This window comes from Crocuta crocuta, unplaced genomic scaffold, assembly GCF_008692635.1.
Source record: "Crocuta crocuta isolate KB4526 unplaced genomic scaffold, BGI_CrCroc_1.0 scaffold27, whole genome shotgun sequence".
Classification (NCBI taxonomy): Eukaryota; Metazoa; Chordata; class Mammalia; order Carnivora; family Hyaenidae; genus Crocuta; species Crocuta crocuta.
The window spans coordinates 4718497-4742118 of record NW_027532250.1 but is presented as its reverse complement, the minus strand read 5'-3'; the positions used below and the strand labels follow the sequence as shown (position 1 = coordinate 4742118).

Genomic DNA, 23622 nt, shown 5'->3' with positions numbered 1-23622 from the left:
TGTCAGTGCATGAGACCTTGGGATTTTTATAATCCAAATTGATACTCTGTAGGAAATATCCTCCATTCCAGCTCCCTGCATGGGGAAGATTCATTTTCTTGTGGGCACTTCTCCAGCCCCGGGTGGATAACAGCGACAGGGAGGTGGATTCCTAACCTTGCCTTGACAAGGTTCAGGTCTTGCTAATTTGAATCCTCTCCCATTTTGCTCCCATCCACCTGGCGCTGCTTGATTTATCTGCACTTGTTTGCGGATTCACTGATCACTTTCTTATTACTCTTCCGCCTCCATCCATTTCAGTTTGTGGTGCCTTTCGGGTGATTTCTTACGCCACCCCTTCCCGCCTGCTCCAACCTGACAAATTATCGACTCAAACTGTTGCTCCTGACCTGGCACGGTCTCTTCCCAGGGATATAAATGATGCAGTTCAGAGGGATAATGATGCCCTAATAAACATACAGTTGTTCCTCTTTCAGCCTGGCCTCTTTGAAATTCAAGCACGCCGCCACTGCTCACTGCTGCCCTGGCTGAGGCAGTGAGAAGGAAGAGAGAGAAATTGGAAGGCACTGCAAATGGCTGCGAAATCCATACCAATACTGAGAACAGAGAATTCACAGAGAGCTCTCCTCTTTGGGGTCCAGCATCTTATTTTGCTGTAGTTAAGGAGGGGGAGGGAGTGCAAGGTCCCTTCTTACACCAGGTGTGTTTTGAAGTCCTGAAGTTTGGTGGCAAGGAGCTGTGGGGAGGTCCCGGAAGACTGTGGTCACTGGAAGTGAGATGCCCTTGCCGCGCACCTTCGCCCATCATGGCGCTCACTGGGCGGGCCGGCGCGGACTCCCCCCGTGTGCCCACTGCCACATGTTCTGATGTCAGCATCCTAAACCCCGCTGGGATGACCTAAACTCTAGAAACTCTTCCAGATCCCAGATTCTAGGCTGTAGCTCTTCGAATGGCTCTTGTTACTCTTTACTGGAGGGTCAGGTCAAAAAAAGCCAATGAAACAACATGGAGCTAAGTAGTCCTGAGCTTTGCAAGATACGCTTTGGTGTGAATTCTACCACCAATATCCCCCTTAGCTAACAGTGTGTGGCGTTAGCCCTAAGACCAATCCCTTTGCAAAATGTAAATGCTTAGTTTAATTAATTGGAAAACAAAAAAAAAACAACCAAGATGAAGACCACCCTAATATGAACGTTGAAGGCCCCCTAATGTCTTCTCTCTTCACGGACCCACCAGGGGTGCTCATGAAGCAGCAGGTGTGGGGGGCTGGGGTTCACTCCATCTGGCTGTCATCTTTGGTCCTGGACTTTCTCTTCCTTTGGTGGATACAGGAGAGGAGATGGGAACTCACAGAGTCACCTCCTCAGTGCCACACATTCACCCATGTTTCTCATTTCATCCTCGCGTCGGCTCTTTGAAGTAGGAATGATTCACTCTGAGGAAAGGCAGAAGCTGAGATTTGGGGGAAGAAAGGATTCCCCAAGTGTTGGAATTTGTATCAAACCCTCCGAGAAGACATTGTCCTTCCACGCATCGCTTGATGATGACGCCCAATGTTGACCGAGATCTTGTCAGGTGCTAGGCGATCTGTGTGCTAAGGTTTCCCGTGTCAACATTACAGGGTCATTGTCATTGTCCACAATCCTGTGAGGCTGGTATTGCTGTTATCCCTGTTTTATAGAGAAGGAAATAGGCTCAGAGCAGCTCAACAGCTCCCTCAAGGTCACAGAGCTAGAGAGCAGCAGAGTCTAGAGCCTCCTTCCCCACCCCCTTCACCACTGTCTGTACCACCTTAGCTGTTTGGCTCATCTCCTTACCTCAACAGGCACAGCAGGTGACACCAAAGTTCTCTGTAGCATCTCAGGGACCCCTTCGCTGCTTTGTGGCTAACCCAGGAGAGCCTCCAGATTTCTAACTGCGTCCTGCCTTCCCTCTCCCCAAAAGCATTACCCCCTCGAGGACACATGTGTCACTTGCTCTGCCTACCCCTTCTGGCTTGGCACAAAATCAACTTCTCTGAGCTGTGAAAATGACGTTTAAAGAACAATAACATGGTGACGATGTTACTTAAACACATCGAACACACACACGGGATTGAAGCCCCCGTTCTGCCCTCAGTGGAACCTGAGTGCAGCACAGAAGGATTCAAGGGCTGGTCCTCAGGCTCAGCACTCTGTGCGGGGCTACAGATGCTTGGAACCCATCTACATGCTCATCATTAGAGATCTAGTTAAGTAACTTGAGATACATCGCTACTATCAAGCCACACAAAATACTGACAGGTAGCACTATGTTGTGGGAGGTTAAGAAAGCTAATCAGACAGCCCTCCGTTCTCGTTCCAGATGGTCTAAACACGAATACCTGAGTCTGAGTCACAGGCACGGTGTTGTTTGGGAAAAGCTGGCTTGGAACTGAGCCAAACCTGGCTTCCTAAAATGCTCTCCACTTCCCGCCCTTCTTGGTAACACTTGAAAATGGAAAGTACATGCATGGGAGAACATGAGATAGAACAGTTGGGCGATGGCCTTGACCACACGGACCCTGTTGCACAGAAAGCTCTCCACCAGGGAGGGGTAGAGAGCAATGGATCTTTCTCCATCCTCCTGAGAGAGTGCAGAAGGGCCTGTGTCATAGGCAGAGACAACTACAGGGAGCAAGGAAATGATGCCCTCTACGAGTGTGCTCTGACTCTGAAACCTTGCTGAGATGCAGAGTTAAGTGAAAAAGAGTGGGAGTAAATAAGATATAATTATGATCTCAATCGAACTGTGTGTGACTGTGTGCATATGAGTTTATGTGTGAGTGTGTATGTGTGTGTTTGTGTGAGTGTGTTTGTGTTTGTTCCCACAAAACTTTTAAAAATTTTTTTCTTAAATTTAAGAGAGAGAGAGCACGTGAGTAGGAGAGGAGCAGAGAGAGAGAGGGAGACACAGAATCCAAAGCAGGCTCCAGGCCTTGAGCTGTCAGTACAGAGCCCGACGCGGGGCTCGAGCCCACAAACCATGAGATCGTGACCTGAGCCAAAGTCGGATGCTTAACCGACTGAGCCACCCAGGCGCCCCTCCCACACAGCTCTTAACAGAAGTTGCTTCTGGGTAGCAGGATGATGAGAGGGTGTGTGAAACTGAGTTTTTACGTTAAATATTTTTGTAGCGTTCAGGGTTTTTATAAGGAATCTTTCTTTGGTAATTAAACAAAAGGAGAAAGAAAGGAAAGAGAAAAGAGGAAGAGACAGCAAATGATAATTATACTCTCAGAGAGTCTGTCTAGAGGTAGGGAGACCAGCAGTAGTAGTTTTAGGAGCTGGTATTTTTAAGTGAGTTTCTCTGTGTGCCAAGCTCTTCTAAGCACGTTGCTTGATTTGAGCCATGTGATCCTCATGAGGACGGAGAAGGGGGGATTATTGTCATGTCCAATTTACATAGGAGGAAACAAGCCCTGAAACTCTAGGGATCTTGCCTGAGGCCACTAAACAGTTATCCAAGATCGCCATTTAAGATCAAACTTCCAATGAAAGATAAAAGTTCTATTTTTGTTATTGTTGCAAAACATAGCAAAGCAAAACAGACCCCCACCCAGAGCCTCTAGCTCCATTAGGCAGAGTAAACCGAGGGCCCTAGAAGCTTGTAGGGGCCTGTCAAAATGTTTGGATTTCTTTTACAATCAAAAGGACAAGAATGAAACTCTAAGGTGGAAGAAAATGTTTTATTTTTTTCTCACATCAGCAAAAAAATGGAAATTTTAGGGCCCAGAGAAAAAAGCGATTAAATTTTGCTTCAAGTAGACAAAATATAAATGTTGAAGCATTTAAAGTAATATTCAGAATAATTTTTAGTATTGATATTATTCTGGGGGGAAGATCCCCTAAAGCATAGTAATTAGGGCCCCACAAAGTATCTTAAACTTCCGTGTCCCCACCAGCACTGCCCATGTAAACTTTAGTGGAAATGTAAATTATTAGAACACATTTTGGAGGGAGATAATTTATGGAATAGTCAGGGCTGTTTCCACATCAAAGGACAGAAAGCCCAACTCAAATTGACATCAACAGACATGTTATTGAGTCTTTTAGCCAAATCCTGTGGTGGTCCACCTGGCTTCAGAGATGGCTGGATTCAGGAGTCAAATAGCTCTCCTCGGTGCTGGGTTCATTCTAGTTTTTTCTTTAATTTTTTAATGTTTATTTATTTTTGAGAAAGAGAGAGAGAGAAACAGAGTGCAAGTAGAGGAGCAGCAGAGAGGGAGTCACAGAATCCTCTGAGCTGTCAGCACAGAGCTCGACGCAGGGCTCGAACTTACGAACTGAGAGATCATGACCTGAGCCGAAGTTGGACACTTAACCGACTGAGCCACCCAGGCACCCCTGGCCTCATTCTTAAATCGAAGTGTTCCCACCCACTCAGAGCCAGCAGGAAATGGACTCCTTTCCCCCAATGATTCTGGTGAAATTCTGAAACTATTATTTTTTCAGGATTGGGTCAGAAGCCCATCGCTGGACCACTCACTGTGGCTAGCAGGATGGAGCGCTCTGAAGAGGGGGCCTGGGGCACGTTCTCATCAGGTGGCTGGAAGTGGGTTAGCTTCCCCTGAACCACACAGACTGGCAGTCAGGGGGACCCCCAAGGAAAACCCAAACCAAGATGTCGTCAAACAAGAAAAGAGCAGTGGGCACTGAAAAATATTTTACAAGACGCCTAGTTCAATATGTAAATGAGAGTATGGTGGATAAGGCTTCATTTCCATTTAGTTACAGAGCGTGGCATTCTATTACGAATAGAAAGAAAAAAAGCAAAGCCAAAAACTTTCAAATAAATTTCCTTTTTCTTTTTTAACCATAAAGCTTTTATTCTTTTTCTTCCTAATTTTTATTTAAATTCTACTTAGTTAGCATTCAGATCAATTACCAAATGGCTAGACGTTCAGCCATCAGATAATCCTGGTTGAAAGTTTGTTAGCATTGCCTTGCTCATGCCTTGAAAATCCATGGGTCTCCCTGATGACACTTCAAAGTCTGGGTTAGACCTTGAAGAAGGCTGGTCCCTAAATTCCTTTTTTTGCTTTCTCTGGATGCCTGATGACCAACTACTGGAAAGATGAGGCCACGCAAGACATGTGGGTGCCTAGACCCGGCTGACTGCTTGGCTACTCAGATCCACAACTGCAAGTGCTTACATTTTATGTAATCAGTTCAGTAAGAAAAACTGAGCTCTTTCCCGTGAGTAAAACACGGTGCTCCGTTTCACACACACACACACACACACACACACACACACACGCACGCATGCATAGACACACATGGATAAATTTGATGGAGAACTATTTCCTGTAGAAATGGCCTTCATTTCTTTTGATAACACCATTATTTGGGATACCATTAAAAATGTAATCAGCAAACTAATTGGACTTTTTTGCAATTTCATGCCAATGAACACTGATAAACCAACCTCAGTGGCTGTACTTCACACTTAAGATCTGGAAGAAAAAAAAAGAAAAGAAAAAAACCAACCTTAAGAAAGTAATCAAAAGTAAAGGGCTCTGCGTTGTGACCTCAGGTCACAATCTCACCGTTGCTGAGTTTGAGCCCCGCATCGGGCTCTGTGCTGACAGCTCAGAGCCTAGAGCCTGCTTCAGATTCTGTGTCTCCCTCTGTCTCTCTGCTCCTCTCCCACTTGTGCTCTCTCTCTCTCTCAAAAAAAATTTTTTTTTAATTTTTTAAAAACTAAAGAAGTCTTTGTGAAGGCCATGGCATCTGAAAGAGAAAGGCAGGGTTAGAGGTCCAAATAGACTAAGACCGGGATATGCACCCAACGGGCAGACCCACTGGGTGCTTATCCCGCAGAAATGTGGTTTTTGTTTGTGCTTTGTTTTGAGCTTATCTCACCGAAACCTCAGTGTGGACGACCATGAACAGAATGACGAAACCTAGCAGCAATGAGCCCCACTTGGCAAACATTTGCCTCGGCTCTTCCGCCTGAGACGCCCTCCATGTCCTATGACTTCAATACTAGTTTTCAGTGTTTCTGTAGCTTCTGCTAGTACGAGCTCACACACCAAAACTGCAGCAGTTTGGCTAGTGATGTGTCGTATCCAGAACGCTCTTGCCCCCAGCCCGCTGCACTGGTTAACCCATTCCAGGGTCTCTTGTAGCCGTTGTTTGCTTGTTTGTTTGTCTTTAGTGTTTGTTTATCTATCATCTATCTATCTATTATTTCTGAGAGAGAGACAGCGTGAGCAGGGGAGGGTCAGAGAGAGAGGGAGACACAGACTCTGAAACAGGCTCCAGGCTCTGAGCTGTCAGCACAGAGCCTGACACGGGGTTTGAACCCACAAACTGTGAGTTCATGACCCGAGCCGAGGTTGGACGCTCAACCGAGTCACCCAGGCGCCCCTGTTTTTATGTTTATTTTTGAGAGAGCGAAAGAGAACAGGGAGGGGCAAAGAGAGAGGCAGAGAGAGAGAATACCAGGCAGGCTTTGCGCCATCAGCACAGAGCCTAATGTGGGGCTCCTTCTTACGAACCGTGAGATCATGAACTTGAGCTGTAATCAAGAGTCAGACGCTTAACCGACTGAGCCCCCCAGGCGCCCCTGTGGTTGCCCTTTGCGACCCCTCTCCGGGTATACCAGAGAGCTTTGAACAGCTCTTATTAGAAGCTTTCTTCTCAGAGCTGCTTTGGCTCTAGTCTACAACCAGATTTCCATAATGGAAGCATCCTAGATGTTTTTCCCTTGGGAGGGGAGGAGTAGGGAAGAGAATTTATTAGAAATATGAGCAAGTGGTGTCCTTAGACTGAGAAAGAAGGAGCTACGGGGGTCCTGATGCCCAGTCTTGGTCTTGGGGCTGACACGTCCCTTTGTAAGGGAGCACCTGCTGCCTCCCCCTCGTCCCCCAGGACCAGATGCCTGCCTCGGTGGGAGGACTCCACATCTCCCAGGAGTCTTTACTTTAGCCACGACCTTCTCCAGGCAAGTTCCCAGAGAACCAAACCTAAAAATGAGAAGAGCATCAGCTCTGGTCTCTGGTCTTGTAACCCGCAGTGGCATCTGAGGACCCCGGCTCACTTTTCAATAGGATGCTGGTATTTCATGGCTGTATGAAATAAATATCAAAGTAATGTCACTGTCACCTGCTCCAGGATGACAGTCACAGGTTCCGTTGTCTCCCTCAGCGCCCCCCTTGCCAGCCTGGCCATTGCTGGTTCCTAAACTTTTCAGTTCCTGGTGGGGAAATGAGACAAAGGTCAGGAGCGGCTACAACCAGGAGCAAAGATGGGGGGGTCCCCGGCCGGGAGGGGAGGATGCAGAAGTGGAAGGAAAGGTGGCCCAGGGCCAGATCACAGAGGCCCTGAATGCCGAGCTAAAGAATGTCATTTAATGGCAGACACAGGACGATGAACAGCTCTCAGGCAGAGGTGTGCCCATCCAGCGCTCGCTGGCCACCAACACTTCTCCGGTGTCAACATCATCCCAGGAAACGCTGTTAAAAGCAACTCGCACGGTGCTAATTCCTCCTCTCCGGTGTTTACACCTCTCCAAGGTGTGTGGAGTTCCAGGCTGCCACTCCCGGGCTTGTCAGCCGCAGAAGACAGCTCAGACGCGTTGGGCTGCTTTAATCTTCCCCTATAAATCAATCCCCTTCTCCCCTTAATCATCTAGCTTGCTCTTCTCTGAACTTGCGCCAATTTGTCTACATCTTGCCGGGACCGAGTTGTCTAAAAGTGAACACAGTCTTCACGTGCAGTGGACTCCCCTCACGGCCCCTCCCCGCCGCCCGGAGGATTGCGCGCAGGGCTCTGGCAGCGAGCGGAGCCAAAAAGGGCCCGGCTCCAGTTTCCAGAGGGGCCATTTCTTTCTGTTCCAGGGCAAGCCGTTTGTTATTTTTAGTGTCTGATTGTCAGGCTGCAGCATTAGAAAGCTTGTGGTCACATTACATATTCCAGAAAGTCACATTGCTGGTGATGTGCGGCCGCATCGATAGATGAGTAATTGCTCACTGTCATGTCCACTCTGTAGAGTCGTGTCCTCCCAAGTTGGGAAAGGCAGAAAGTGCGAGCGCCTACCTGCCCCGCCGCCTCACCTGTCTGCTCCCTGCTGGATGGGTCCACCTGCAACCTTTTGTCGCAGCGCCCTCTGCTGGCCGGACGCCCCACAGCCTGGGAGCTCGGGAGCCAGAGCGCCCCAGGCTCCAGGCCCCTGAGATATTATCATCCCCATTTTAAAGACCAGATCACTGAGCCCCAGAGAAGTGGGTGTGTGGCTCGCAGTCCGTAGGAGTTTATGGATGGAGAAGAAGAACAGTAATCAGAATACCAACCCAAATGGACATTTTGCAAAGCACTTTAGATTCCCCGGGTCAGGGAGGACACGTTTGAATAGGAGGTAGGCGACGGCAGTGAGCAGAGACCTGGAAGGAAGGGGGGGGGGGGGGAGGTGACCATGGCCGAGCCCTCCTGCTGGGTCTGGAGGGGATGGTGCCCCGTCTAGCTCTGCCAGGCAACCGTGCAGGGCCAGTAATATCAGAACTCAGTTGTGAGGAGAGAGATGACACCAATCCATAAATGTGAGATTTTTCATTTTAAAATAACGCGTGGCCCAAACAGAACGTGTCTGAAGGCTGCCCCAGGCCCACCACCCCCAGTCTCGTAACGCCCGCGTGTTTCCACGGAGCTGCCCTGTCTGTGTCATGAACATTCACAAGGAATGTTCGACCTTCATTCTGCCCACGGCAGCTGAGACTGAGAGCGTGCACACACGGGTTTAAGGTCGGAAAAAGGACTCAGACCGGTGCCCCGGATCGCAGGTGCTCTGCACCCGGCCACGCGGCCTTGCATGTTACTTTGAGAGAAACTTCTCCATTTTGAGAAAGCCATGGCTCCGATGAGGGACGTGCTAATGGCAGATTGCGGGAGGTCAGCTGCCTCGAGTCCGGTCTTTCAAGGCGCGCTGTTGTCTTTCAGTCGGTGCGAACTTTGTTTTCTAAAGACTGCATCTATAGGCTGAAGGGCCTCTGACCTGGGACTTAGAACATTCGCTTTGAGTAGCGTTTCAAGTAATGGAGCTGTGTGTGTGCTCAGCCATCCACATGGTCTCAGCTGGCACCTATTCTGATTCGGATCGAGAAATGGGAAGCCTTGAGATGCATTAAGCAAGATCAAACTTCAGGGCAGTTGGCAAAGGCACAGCTGAACTTGGCCTGCGGACTTAGCTTGTGGGGCCCGCACAAAATACTCGACAAGAATCACACTAGCAGTAATAATAACAATAACGAAGCAAACAGTATGGCCGAAATGTAACCAGCCGGAGGTTCTCCATAAAAATCCAAATTCCCATGTCCTTTTTGCAAACTTGAAATCCCTGTCGCCCTGGGTCTGTGTGGGGGCATGGCCAGATGCGCTGGAGCTGGGTGGTAGCCTTCCCCTTCCCATGGGGCAGGCACTTAACAGTTCTCCTTAGTCACTACCTATTTCTGTGGCCTCCTGGAGGCCAGATATCAAAAGCCATTTTTCATTGTTTTTGTCTTTCTTTTCTTTTTTTTTAAATTTTTTTTGTGCTTTTATTTTATTTTTCAGAGAGACAGAGCATGAACAGGGGAGGGGCAGAGAGAGAGAAGGAGACACAGAATCCAAAGCAGGCTCTGGGCTGTCAGCCCAGAGCCTGATGCAGGGCTCGAACTCACAGACTGTGAGATCATGACCTGAGATGAAGTCAGATGCTTAACTGACTGAGCCACCCAGGTGCCCCTGTCTTTCTTTTCATAAAGAAAATGAGATATCTCCCGAGGTGGTGTCTCTTAAAAGCAAGAAAATAGGCTGAGAGCTTTTAAGAAAAATGGGAGCAGGGATCTTCTTTCTGAAGGTGAAGAATATTCGAACATATTTATTAAATGGCACAGTGTGGCTTCCCTCGTCCCTGTTTAGCATCTGTTTGCCGCCCCATTTTGGAGACTATCTAAGAGTCGAGTGTAGGTTAGTCTAGTAAAGGGGATTACCCTGTAGAGACTTAATCAGGCTAGTGTCAGGGATCAGCCGATTCAAAACAAGGCTGGCCAAATTGAGGACAGCCTGCCGACCCCCCAGCCCCATGTTGTGGTTTGAATAAAGTTTACTTATTTATTTTGAGAGAGAAAAAGCATGAGTCAGGGAAGAGGCAGAGAGAAGGAGAGAGAATCCCAAGTAGGTTCCACATTATCAGTGCAGAGCCTGATGCAGGGCTCGACCCCACCAACCATGAGACTATAACCTGAGCCAGGGCACCTGGGGGGCTCAGTCAGTGGAGCATCTGGCTTTGGCTCAGGGCATGATCTCGTGATTCATGGGTTCGAGCCCCACGTCAAGCTCTGTGCTGACAGCCAGCTCAGAGCCTGGAGCCTGTCTTTGGATTCTGTGTCTCCCTCTCTCTCTGCCCCTCCCCTGTTCATGCTCTCTCTCTCTCTCTCTCTCTCTCTCTCTCTCTCAAAAGTAAAAACAAAAAACATTATAAGAGATTATAACCTGAGCTGAAGTCAGACGCTTAACAGACTGAGCCACCCAGGTGCCCTAGGTGCCATTTTCGACAGGGAAACCTAGTCACAGTGAAAGAGGCTCTTACCAAGTTTACCTCCCTTTGTGGCCATTTCTCGGTATTTCCATGGGAGGCCACCGTTTCCTCTTCTCTCCATTGGCCCAAGACTTTAGGTAAACCCAAAGTCGATTTGCAATGCTGTGAATTCCCCTATAAAATGGGTGTCCTCATCCATTCTTTTCTATGTCCCTCCCTCAGGCTTTTTAAACATGAGAACAGTCTCGAGCAGTTCAGGCAGCAACAAGAAATAAAATTTGTGAAGCTTGACATCCCTCAACAGAAAGCAAGTGTTGCTTTGGCTGTTTTCTCCTGCAGTGAAGAAGGGCGGACAATGAAATGTTTATTCCCATTTCTGCATCATTTTGTATTAGATTTGTAACTGAACCTCAGTTACCAATATTACTGCCTGCTGTATTGATCAGGTCGTCGTTACTCATCCGTGAATTGACAAAGTTTGGGAGATATTATGGGCTGATGTTATTGTGTCTATTGCCTTTACTTGGAGAAGCTAGATTCCTAGAAGCTGGTCCTTAAGGAGACCTATAAATTATCCATCCCTTGGGTTATAAACTCAAAAACCTATCAGCACAGGTAATTTCTATGGGTGAAGCAAGCCTAGTAACGAACTCATAATGACCAAAGAAGGTACCTGCACTCAGCCACTAGTTATATACATTGAAAAATGAGTATTCAGTGTCAACAGATCTTCAAATTATTTTTAAAAAGCCAAAATTCTGTTTTTCTCAGGGTGAAATCTTCAAATATCCCAAGGCCAATAACTAATTCATGTTTTGTTTTAATACTCTGGACCAAACTAAAAATGTACATGTATTTGGCCCAAAGTTACCATTGAGATACCACTGATCTGATTCTACCTCTTCGTTTTGGGAAATGGAAACTGGAGCTCTGTTAAAATGAAAATGAAAAGTGGGACTCTGTTCAGTAATGCTCAGAGAATACAGGGAAGGAAGCTGGCGTTCATGCCCACTCCAAGTGGAGAGGTAAGGCTTGACTATGAGATACAACAAGAAAACCGTTTACCCTTGAGGGCACCTGGGTGGCTTACGCGGCTTAGTGTCCGCCTCGCATAAGTTCAAGCCCCCCATCGGGCTCTCTGCTGTGGGCTTGGAGCCTGCTTTGGATCCTCTGTCCCCCACCCCCCCGTCCCCTGCTTGTGCTCACTCATAAATAAACAAACATTAAAAGGAAGGAAGGAAGAGAAAGAAAGAAAGAAAGAAAGAAAGAAAGAAAGAAAGAAAGAAAGAAAGAAAGAAAGAGAGAGAGAGAGAGAGAGAAAGAAAGAGAGAAAGAAAGAAAGAAAGGAAACTATTACCCTATAAAATGAAAAGTAGTGAGGTCTCTTAGCTTTTGCCTCACCATGACAAGTATTCTCAATGGATACTCCTACTTACTCCATTGTCGGCATAACCTACCTTAACTAATTTTCCATGAAGGAACAGATTTTAAGCTCTTTCCATTTTTCTTAGGAGGGAAGTCATTTCCAATAATGATACTGGGTGACGATAACTACGAGGAGTCAGTAAGTATTTTTAGAATGAACACAATGGGGAATGGCATTACGCAATAAGCACCCACACATCCACACATGCTTGAAGATGGTGGTTTTCGGGGTTGAGCACCATCTGGGGAAGAATTAGTCCCACATCTATTAACAGCTCTGTGTTGATGAGAAATTCCTTTACAGGGTTATTGTTTCAGGGCGAGTTGGTTGTATTTGTTGTTGCTGTTGTTCTCTCCTGTGTCGGGAGTTGGCAAATTCTATAGCTCACAAGTCAACCCGTTTTCATAAATAGAACTTTATTGGCACATAGACACCCCCATTCACTTATGGATCACCTATGACTGCTTTGTTCTACAACAACAGAGTCGAATAGATGCAACAGAAAGGCTACGACCCACAAAGTCTAAACTGTTTACAAACTCGTTCTTTACAGAAAAAGTTTGCCAGATATCACGGATCAGTCGTGCACCCTGATGCCTTGTAGGGTGCACTTGTATGAAGGACGAGGAACATGATATTGCCTACCAGGAATCAAACACTCAGGTGACTGAGAAGGAAAATGAAATAGAAGCCAGGAGAAGACCATTGTGCATTGAAATGCCTTTAGTGCATCTCAAGGTGACAGCATCTGGTCAGGTCAGGCACTTGTCCTGTAGAAATGCAGCCCCAGTACGGCCAACTCCTCGGACTTTTCAGGCACATCCACAACTCTGGATTTCCATGTGAAATTTCCATGTTTGAAATGTTGGCAAAAATACTCAAAAGAAAGAAAACACCGTGTTCCTGGGTAGGTAACTACAGGTAGCAACCTATTTGTGATGTCTATTGTGGTCAGGAGGGATAATCTTATCTGTCTTGTTCCGGACCGGGATACAGAAAAACGGATTGATGGGGAACTGAGATTCTGTGACAGAGTTGCAATAAGAAGGACTCTGACGGCCAAGGGCTCATTGCCAGATCTGTTTTAAATGCCAGCACCTTCTTTGTTTGCCTTCAAACAACACCAAATGCCTAAATCACCGTAGTAAACACAGATAGAAAGAGACAGAAAGGTTAAAAGTATCCTCGTAATCCCCTGCTTTTTTCCCCTCCTAAACGTGTTTGAGAGCAATATTGTTCCGTAAAAACAATATGACCCCATTTCTAAAGCAATATTCATGCTAAGCTAGTCAGCTGTTAAATATACCCAGCAGTTTGCATTATGATAAAGCTAAGCCAGAATTTCAATTATTTTCTGGACACATTTAAAATTATAATACTTTACTGGGTTAGTGTTATAGTTCATCCGAATTACTCACAAACTATCATATCAATCTCTTGCAACTGCTAATGCCTTACGGATCCGTGAAGTCAGGCGAAATAAGAGACCGGCCAGGGTAACGACCTTCATGCCAATGTGGTGTTTTAAGGGGTACGTGTCTTTAAGAGTGTGGACGGTTAATGGTCAAAAGCTAGCTTTTGCTGCCCATGATATTCAGGCTAAAAGAAATAAGAAGGAGATGCTTTTTCCTATTTTTCCCATTTCCAGGAACACACCTGGCTTGGTGCAAATATTTCCAGCAGGTCCGCTCCACCCCCGCCTCCCCACAAATTCTACCTCTTTTGCCAAATGACTTTTTGGGAGTCAGTTGACGAGTACCTAAAGTTGTTGCTATTTTTTCCTTCTCTGGGACACACCAACCCTTGAAACCTCAACATTCTTACATCTCCCCAGACACTCAGCTCTCGACGATGCCCCTTGTTCCAGACCAGTGATGCAAGCTACATTCATCAAGAGCAGGTCCTGTTAATCAGCAAGGATTTATGAATATTACCACTAGCAGTTGCTTGGAATGTGTGTCTTTCTAAAGAAGGCATGCCGCGCTGAGTCCATCATAATCAACAGGACCTTTTCACGCCCTTCGTAAGGTCTACAAGACCACATGCTAAATGTGTCCGAGTTAATTTATGACCGTATGTCCCAAGTCTCCGTCACGTGGCCCTGTGTTCTGAGGGACACGGTGTCACTTAAAAGCGGCAACTTTGGGAGTAGATTCTCTTGAGCTCACTCTGAATGCTACCTGGTAACATAGTGAGATTTGCCAAATGGCCGGAATCACCGAGGGTGCCTAGATGACGAATGTCAGACTTGGCCACATGCAAACTTATAGAACAAGGTGAGAGCCCAACACATAAATCCATTAGAAGACTGTTCAAAAACATTTCTTAGGGGCGCCTGCGGGGCTGAGTCGGTTAAGCGTCCGACTTCGGCTCAGGTCATGATCTCACAGTTTGTAGGTTCAAGCCCCGCATCGGGCTCTGTGCTAACACCTCAGAGCCTGGAGCCTGTCTTCAGATTCTGTGTCTCCCTCTCTCTCTGACCCTCCACTGCTCCTGCTGTCTCTCTCTCTCTCTCAGAAATAAATAAAACATTAAAAATTTTTTTTTAACAAAAACCATTTCTTAACTTGGGGCACTCAGGTGGCTCAGTTGCTTGAGTGTCCGATTTCGGCTCAGGTCATGATCTCACAGTTTGTAGGTTCAAGCCCCGCATCGGGCTCTGTGCTAACAACTCAGAGCCTGGAGCCTGCTTCAGATTCTGTGCCCCTCTCTCTCTCTCTGCTCCTCCCCCACTCGTTCTCTCCCTCTGTCTCAAAAATAAACAATTTTTTTAAAAATTAAAAAAAAGGAATGAAAGGTTTTAAAAAAGGATTTCTTACATTTTCAGGTTATCACAGCATTGACAAGATGAGATATAGGAAACGAAGAAATATATATACTTCTATTTAATGTTTTACCTTTAATTATCAGGAAGAGTTGCACCGTCCATCAGAGAAGCCGCTAGCCACCTACGGCTGTTTACATGTACATTTGGATCAATTAAAACAAAGTGAAATGGAAAATTCTCTTCTTCCTTCGAACAAGCCACATTTGATGTGCTGCGTAGCTGCCTGAGGCTGGTGGCTACCATATTGGTCAGTTCAAACAGCTGACATTTCTATCACTGCAGGAGGCCCTACGAAGCAGCACTGCTCTAGAGATTTTTGTTAGGCAGGGGCATCTTTACGGTTGCATTACCATTCTCTCTATTTGTCCAGCAGGTATTATTACGGCTCCTGGAGGGGTTTCCTAAAGTGTGGCATGGGTACCGCTGGTAGCACTCAAGATAATTTAACATGAATAAGCTTTTTTTTCTTTTTAGTTCTAAAAGTTCTAGTTATTTCAGGGTGAATTTAAAAAACAGACATATGACAAGAATTACACTGAGTGAAAAGAGTCAATCTCAAAAGCTTGTGTACTCAGGAGCCTCCCTACTCCGTTTATATGACATTCCTGTTATAACAAAATTGTAGACATGAGAAACAGACTAGGAATTATGGGGGGGAGGGGCTGTGGTTATAAAAGAGGACCATGGGGGCACCTGGGTGGCTCATTCAGTTAAGCGTCCGACTTCGGCTCAGGTCATGATCTCACAGTTTATGGGTTCGAGCCCCGCGTTGGGCTCTGTGCTGAAAGCTTGGAGCTTGGAGCCTGCTTCAGATTCTGTGCCTCCCTCTCTCTCTCTGACCCTTCCCTGCTCATGCTCTCTCTCAGAAATAAATAAAACACTAAAAAAAAAAGAGGACCATGGGGGGTGGTCGTCAGGATGGAACTCTTCCATATTTTGATGGCAATGGTAGCCACACAAATCCACACACGTGAGTGTAGGTAAAACTGGTGAAATCCAAATAGGTTGGTTGTCTGAATGTCTGTTTCCTGGGTGTGGTGTTGTGCTCTAGTTATGCATTATGTTATCACTGGAGGCCCGGGGATCTCTCTGTATTATTTCTTACAGCTGCATGTGAATCTATAATTATCTCTGAAAAACATTTAAAAATACATGTGACTCGCACATCAAATCCAAACTGTTTGAATACAGTATCCTAGGATGGAACCTTAGAGGAATACACACCATGACAATCCCCTATTCAAAGGAAGAAAGTAGCAAAGAATAGTAAAGGGGGTGTGACTATGAAAATAAGTCATGAGGGACCGTGAGAGACCGAAGTTTGGAAGACCGTGACATTGTGGATAAGAAAACAGCTTCTGGAATGAGACGAAATTGGGATCAAATCACACAGTCTAGCTGTGTGACCTTGAGCAAGTTACTTCACGGCACTGAGCCTTAGTTTGCTTAGCTACAAAATGGGAATGATGACAGTGATGTTCTCAGGATGTTGTTTTGAAGCTATAATGTGAGAATATAGGCAGATCGCTAGTGAGTTCTCCGGCTTGCACTAACAACTTAATAAATGACTGTTATCGTTGGATATGTGCACCTTGTTCCATAAAATTTAGGGATGATTAATTATTCATGGGATTGCTTAAATCAGGGCTGGCAAACATTTTCTGTAAAGGGCCAGACGGTAAATATTTTCGGCTTTGCGGGCCATATGGTTTCTGTTGCAACTGCTTAAGTCTGCCATTGCAGCATAGTTAAAGGCTAGCTGTGGCTATGTTCCAATAAAATTTTATTTACCAAAATAAGTGGCAGGTGGAACTTGGCCTGCAGACTGTAGATTGCTAATCCCAGTTTTAAGGGAGCTTGTTCTATTGACCTTGGGGGGAGGGAGAGGCTATTGAAGGCAGACCCACCCATCCTTCGCCTTTTTTTCTTCAGCCCACCTTCTCCCATGCTTAGGGACCATTCTGTTACTACACCAACCAGACGTCAGGTCAAAATATGTTTGTGATTGGTCCTACTGTGTGTACTTCTCTTGATGGGAGCCCATCACGGGTCCCCTGCTTCTTGTAGTAGGCTGGCTCTCAATAAATATTGAGTGATTGATTGATTGACCCATTAATGGAGAGAGGCACGTCTTGATTGGAAGTTAGGAGAGACTGGAAGGCCAGACCTCCTCAGAAGACTACACTCCAGGAGCAGAGGGGAATGCTCAGATTCACGCAGCTCTCACTTCGACTTAACACCTTAGGGACTGCAAGCATTTGTATTAGATGTTATGCCCTCTAATCATTCAAACCTTCACAGCTCTGCAATGGCCACTGTCTGTAGCTTTGACTTATAGCTAGGGAAACCGAAACGCAGCGAAGCCCAGTAGTTTTACTAAAATTGTACAGCTTATGAATTGGCAAAAAGAGACTTCAGCCCAGTCGCCCCACTTTCAGATTCAAGTCTCTTTCCGTGATATCACAATTGCCGCTAAAGAAATTTCTAACCAATGGAAACGTGGCCTCGTTGCTACCCTAACCGTACCACAGTGTGAACTCTAAACTATAAAAAAGGAAGAGGGGACCGCTTTTAATATACTCCACTTTGTGGTATTTGGACTGTAAGTGAAAAAAATCCCATTACGGCACTATTTGAGATATAATCCCATTTGCATCAAAGCGTATGTAATACTAGAAGTTATAATATATAGTAGAGTATATACTATGCAAAGAATACACATATACATGAGAAAGTGTATGTGCACGTACTCATACACATATAATCTTAAAAAGGATGCAAACCAGGAGTTTGAAATAGATGGCTCTCGGGCTCGATGTAACCTCTGACTTAATGTGGTTGACCTGCAAAGTGTTAATGAATTTGAATGCGTGGCCTTCGCACAGGGCCAATGCTCTCCAATTGATTGCAGTTCCCGGTACTCCTAAATGGCTTTCCAGTTCTAGCCATCAAACAGCCTACGTGTTTTTCCTTAAACTGGGAATGACTCTGTGGTGGAGATGCATTAGGGAAAGAGCAGGTGCAATTCACATCTCTCTCTCTCCTCCCCCCGCCCCCCCCATCCCCCGCCAGAAGCCTGCACTCTCCTTCTGTTGCAGACCCATCAGAACCAACCTGACTCCCCAGCGGGTCCCTCCTCCCACCTCCGGCCCCCAGGTCCTGGAAAGTTCCATCTTGCCTCTGGACCCTGTCTGCCTCCCATTTCTTCTCTGCACAGCAGACCGCCTGTCTCCCTACTCTACCATGGGTCCTGAGATTCTGCAGATCATCTCTCCAGCTCAGTTTCTCTGGCTCTTCCTGCAGCCACTACTCTTAACTCTCTGGCTCAGAATTTAAAATAAATTTCTTCTGACCAGGTGACTCCACCCAGCCGCTTCTGCCTACTCGTCTCTGAGTCTCGCTCTCTCTCCTTCCTTTCTACCTGACCTGCCGTAGGTCCGTATCTGTCTCTGCATATAGGCTGACACATCCTCCCTCTAAAAGCAAACAAATGAGGGGCGCCTGGGTGGCTCAGTCGGTTAAGCGCACAACTTCGGTTCAGGTCATGATCTCACAGTTTGTGGGTTTGAGCCCTGCATGGGGCTCTGTGTTGACAGCTCAGAGCCTGGAGCCTGTTTCAGATTTTGTGTCTCCCTCTCTCTCTGACCCTCCCCTGCTCATGCTGTCTCTCTCTCTCTCTCTCTCAGAAATAAATAAAACATTAAAAAATAAAATAAAAGCAAACGAATGAAAGAAACTGCCCCTGCACCCCCGCCGGAGGCTTCCCCTTTGGACAGCCGCCCCTGCTGCAGCTGCGTGGCTGGTGTGCTCTGCTCTGTAACCTCCAAACTCCCATAAAGTGAGGTATGCTGGCCTCCCTTCTTCCTGAGAGTCCTCCTTCACTTCTTCCTTGCAGATGAGAGGGGGTGGTGTTTGCACGAAGACAAGACAAGCAAACATACACATACACACACAAGCCCATCATCCATGAAAGCTTTAGTGACTGGCCTGGGGTTTGGGTCTCAGCCTTGCCACCACCATATTCTGACAATAACCTTGACCATCTCTCATGGTCATCATCAATAACCTTGACCTCATCTATAAAACGAGGGCAATAAACTATTTCCCGCCAGAGTTGTTGTAAAGGTAAATGGAGATACTGTATGCAGAGCACCTCTCTCGTGCTATGTGATAGGTAATTAGCAGTTATTACTGTTATCAGATGTGTGCATATATATGTATGTGTGTGGGTATATGTATGTATATATGTGTGTATGTAGGTATGTATAATTTATATATTTATTCAATATAGTCTTTTAATTAGAATAGTCTGTGGTCAGTAACCATGTCAAATCCTCTCCACCTGGGGCATCTGGGTGGCTCAGTCGATTGAGCATCCAACTTCAGCTCAGGTCACGATCTCACCATTCATGGGTTCAAGCCCCACGTCGGGTTCTGTGGTGACAGTTCAGGGCCTGGAGCCTGCTTGGGATTCTGTGTCTCCCTCTCTCTCTGCCCCTCCCCAACTCACACTCTTTCTCTCAGAAATGAATAAGTGTTAAAAAAAATAATAATAATCCTCTCCCCCTTTTCCAAAGGACNCATGGGTTCAAGCCCCACGTCGGGTTCTGTGGTGACAGTTCAGGGCCTGGAGCCTGCTTGGGATTCTGTGTCTCCCTCTCTCTCTGCCCCTCCCCAACTCACACTCTTTCTCTCAGAAATGAATAAGTGTTAAAAAAAAAAAAATAATCCTCTCCCCCTTTTCCAAAGGATTTACCGTTGTAAGTTTCACTTAGAAGCTCGTTAATACCCATGTGTGAAACCACTGAATGGTTGAGAAGTTAGGACACCATATTAGCAAGGCTATTATTATTTTAATAAAGCTTAGGTGTGCAAATGGCTTTGGGCAGGTTTTCTCAACCTCAACAATAATTCTTGAGGCCAGATCAGTTCTTTATCATGGGCTACGTTGCACGTTGTAATGTGTTCAGCTGCCCCGACCTCTCCTCGCTAGATGCCTGAAGCATTGCCACCATTCTTACCCATCTAATGGGAGACAGAAATGCCTCCAGACACTGCCCCATGTCCCCTGGGAGGCAAAATTGCCCTGCTGGGAACCGGGGATGGAGAGGTGTCCTCATGTGAAAGGTGAATAAATAGAAGGGTCTTTGCTTAGAGACTTGAATCTCCAAGGGTAAGGAAAGCCAGGTGACTGTTTTGCGGTCACAGAGGTATCAGTTTCGAAAATGCAAGTTGCTTTCATATGCAGAATTTGTTACTCTAGCAAAGGACTTTAGGGGAGAAAATGCTGATCTCACACTGGTTTATTGAATAGAATTTTGCAAGCCCCAGGTCTACTTCTGTAAATTTTCCAGAAGAGAAAGCCAGCCACTCAACGTCCCGGGTCCCACCAGATAATAATAATATTATGTATCGGGTCCGGGTAACCCACACATTCCTAGGAAATACCTCAACAGTACTTTTTCACATCAAAACAAACAAGGGTCAGGGGGTCTCCTTTGCTGCCTCTATTTATAATTATATTTTATATAAACATATTTTGTGACTGTGAAAAGACTTCACGGCCATGTGATGGCCAATGTTCTTCAAAACTGTCTTTAATTATTCATTTGGCTGCGCTATATTTTATGTTTCTTTTCATAAATGTTAATCTTTATTATTGCTTTGCTAAGGGGGGGGAGGGAAACAACACACGCAGTAATACCTGTTATTAAATGACCTATCATAGTGACATGGATAAATGTTGGGAGCAATTTAATTGTTTCCTATCTGCAGTTTTATACAGTTTCTATCAAACTGAAGGGTAATTTTTTTTAGTAGCTGCTTATTTTAAATGTACAAAACCCTTGTGTGTAATTCCATTAGCTGCCCTACAGCATTGCAATCTACAGTTTCCCTGAGGCTGTTGTGAAATATTGATGAAATCCTTGCTTTTGTGGCTTCCTCTGATACACTAAACATTTGTCTGATGTTAGTTGAACTTGAATGGATCTGTTCAGAGCTATATCAGTAGTGACTTCAAAGGGAGTGAGGCTGTTACAGTATTTTTCCCCATTTTTCTTTCTCTCCTTCTTCCATTTTTTTCCCTTTTTCTTTCTTTCTTTTTTTTTTTTTAACAAACTGAAGTTTCAAAGCTTTACCATGGTATACTTTATAAAACAAAGTTCATATCAAATAGCTCCAAGTGCCCGGCAGACGGCGGATCTTTATAATTCTAAGCAGTGAAGGTTTTCCTTCTTTTGATTTTGATCAGTTGCTTGAATCACTGTAGATAATTTGATGTGGAAGTGGACACTCCCTCCACAATACACACACACACACACACACACACACAAAGAGAAGTGCAGGGTGGGATATAAAACAATAAACCTGACTTGGTGAAGTTTAACTCAGAATTATGGCTTCTGGAACATGCCACTTAGGAATTCCCCCCAACCTCAGTGAACAGGCACCACCGAAATGAGGGAAAAAACCATCTGTAATTGACTTTTTCCAGCTAGAGCTGTTTGCATTGAACTTCACAGAATTCAGAACTGGAGTTCATGCTTATCCCTGTGTTTTCTGGTCAGCTTGTGAATTATAACTGCTGAGGTTTATTATTTTTTGAAATAACTTAATAGTCTTCTAGGACCTACACGCTGGGTTTCTCTGCCTCAGCACTAGGGACATTTTGGGTTTGGGATTTCTTTACTATGGGAGACCATCCTGAGGCATGGTTAGTTAGTTTTTTAGCAGCATCTCTGACCTCTGCTGGATGGCACTAGCAACCCCTCCCCAGTTGTGACAACTAGAATGTCTCCAGACATTGCCAAGCATCCGCTGGGGGTACAAAATTGCCTCCGTGCCTCCTGATTAAGGACCAGTGCTCTAAAGATGTGGACGTTTACATCCACTAGAATAGGAAGGGTGCCAATCATTCCACTTATAACAATGTGGACATAGCAATATAACAATGGGGAGTTCTCCAGATAGATCAGTCTTCACATTGGTTTTTTCAGAACAGTTTGGTTCCAGCACCATCTGCACCTTTGCTTTGGGAGCTCCTCTCTAGAAGCAGAAAGCTGAGCATCAGCTTACAGTCTTAAAGACGAAAACCTTCACAAACTGACCGGAGGGCTTGCCCCTGGGCTGGGTGGCATCATTTGTCTACAGAAGCTCAGTAAATCATAGTGGATGATGCCCAAAGTGACTTCAGGCGATGTTCAGGCGATGTTGCCTTCATGGCCCCACCCCGTCGAGGCACAGCCAACCTGGTCAATCACCCTCCCCCTGGATCACTGGCCACAACTTTTCAAACAGATACTCCAGTGACACCACCTTGCCATTGGCTTCCTGCTTAAAAGTAGCAAAAATAGCAATATGCTTTTATGTCCATGCCTGACCCTTTGCTATAGCTCATTCAAAGACATGATTTATCATACGCCTAATTAAAAATTGTGAGACTATATTTCATTAACTTAATGTCTGCCTTGCCTGCAAAGTTCTAATCTCCACGAGGTTAGAACATGTGTGGCTTCTTTGCTGCTGTGTCTTGGGCCCACCGCCCAGTGGCACACAGTAGGTGCTCAACTTTTCAAACTAAATACCTATAATTATTTCATGAGGGAGCTAGACGGGTCTTCAACCCCACCACCTCCCCTCTTGGGAAAAGTACCCCTCCCTCACCTTTCAACCCGGCAATCTGAAAGTGCGCCCAGCAGAATCGAGCCATATGGATCCCAATCCCTCTCGTTCTGTCCCAGTGCCAACCCTCAAAGAATCAACATTGTTCACTCACTCACTTTTTCCGTACATTTATTTATTGATGATACCTCACCACACCGTGCTGAAAGGGGCCATAAGCAAACCCTGCATAAATACAACCACTATAACAGAAATAAATTACCAGCACATAGCATTCACCATTGTGGTTGGATCACTTTCCCTGAAATAGATTATGTAATTTAATTGGAAGGATGGTGGCTTTGTTTCTTCTTGTTCCTATCCCCTTCCCTCTCCCCTGCCCCAGATGTCCATCCGCATCAGCAAACAGCTGCCATGTAATGGCTGTGTGTGTACGAGGCACACACCTGACTAGACTCCATGGTCACAGTTGGAACAAAACACCTGTTTCCTCGGGGCTGGGGGGGGTGGGGGCGGGGTGTGCGCGGAGAACATGAACACGCCTACGTGCACAGAGAATCCAATGGAACGGAGGTGCGGTACCCAGTCCTCTGTGAACAGGCTGAGGCGGGGGGCGGGGGGAGGGGAATCGACATTGGCTAAAAACAAATCAATAAAAGAAAAGAAAAAGTATTTCCCAGGTCCTATGAACAGTCATAGAGATGAAAATTAAATTAACCATAGAGACTCGAAGTAAAAAGTGGTTTCAATGGTCTGTAACTCCATGTCTCCTTCAAACATGGAGAAGCTGGACGTTTCGTCTGCGTTGCTTTCTTGAGAGAAGGAGAGGATTTGTCAGAGCAGCAGCAACTTCACTTTGTCTCCATTGTCAGCATATCTAGAGTGGAAGAAGCTTATTTTCTGCAAATGCCTTCAGCCCCGGACACGTCTGCAGTCTATTTATGTTTGGCTAAAACAAACGGAATAAACAGTCGAGGGGATATCATTCATATCGTGTCGGGAGAGAGAATATAGGGCATACTTGACATCCTGCATATACAAATCATTGAATGTCTTTCTAACTAGCTGCACTTGTAAATCAATCCATGCACCTCTTCAGAAGAGATATGCAGTAAAGTGATTTGACTTTACTGCAATGGATGAATTGGTTTACGTTCTTTTTGGGTTGTCTACAAAGTCCACGTTGGTGTGTTAAGATGGTCACACTAAG

At 45.8% G+C, this 23622-nt stretch overlaps 1 protein-coding gene across 1 annotated transcript in view; it reads left to right on the top strand.

Moving 5' to 3' along the window:
• The first annotated feature begins 805 nt into the window (after positions 1-805).
• TSHZ2 (teashirt zinc finger homeobox 2) overlaps positions 806-23622 on the top strand; it is a 49992-nt gene continuing 27175 nt past the window's right edge. Inside the window, exons 1-4 of the mRNA XM_077778332.1 lie at positions 806-868; positions 7382-7537; positions 8014-8245; positions 12567-12713. Coding sequence (XP_077634458.1) covers positions 806-868; positions 7382-7537; positions 8014-8245; positions 12567-12713 — 598 coding nt within the window. The remainder of the gene's footprint in view (positions 869-7381; positions 7538-8013; positions 8246-12566; positions 12714-23622) is intronic.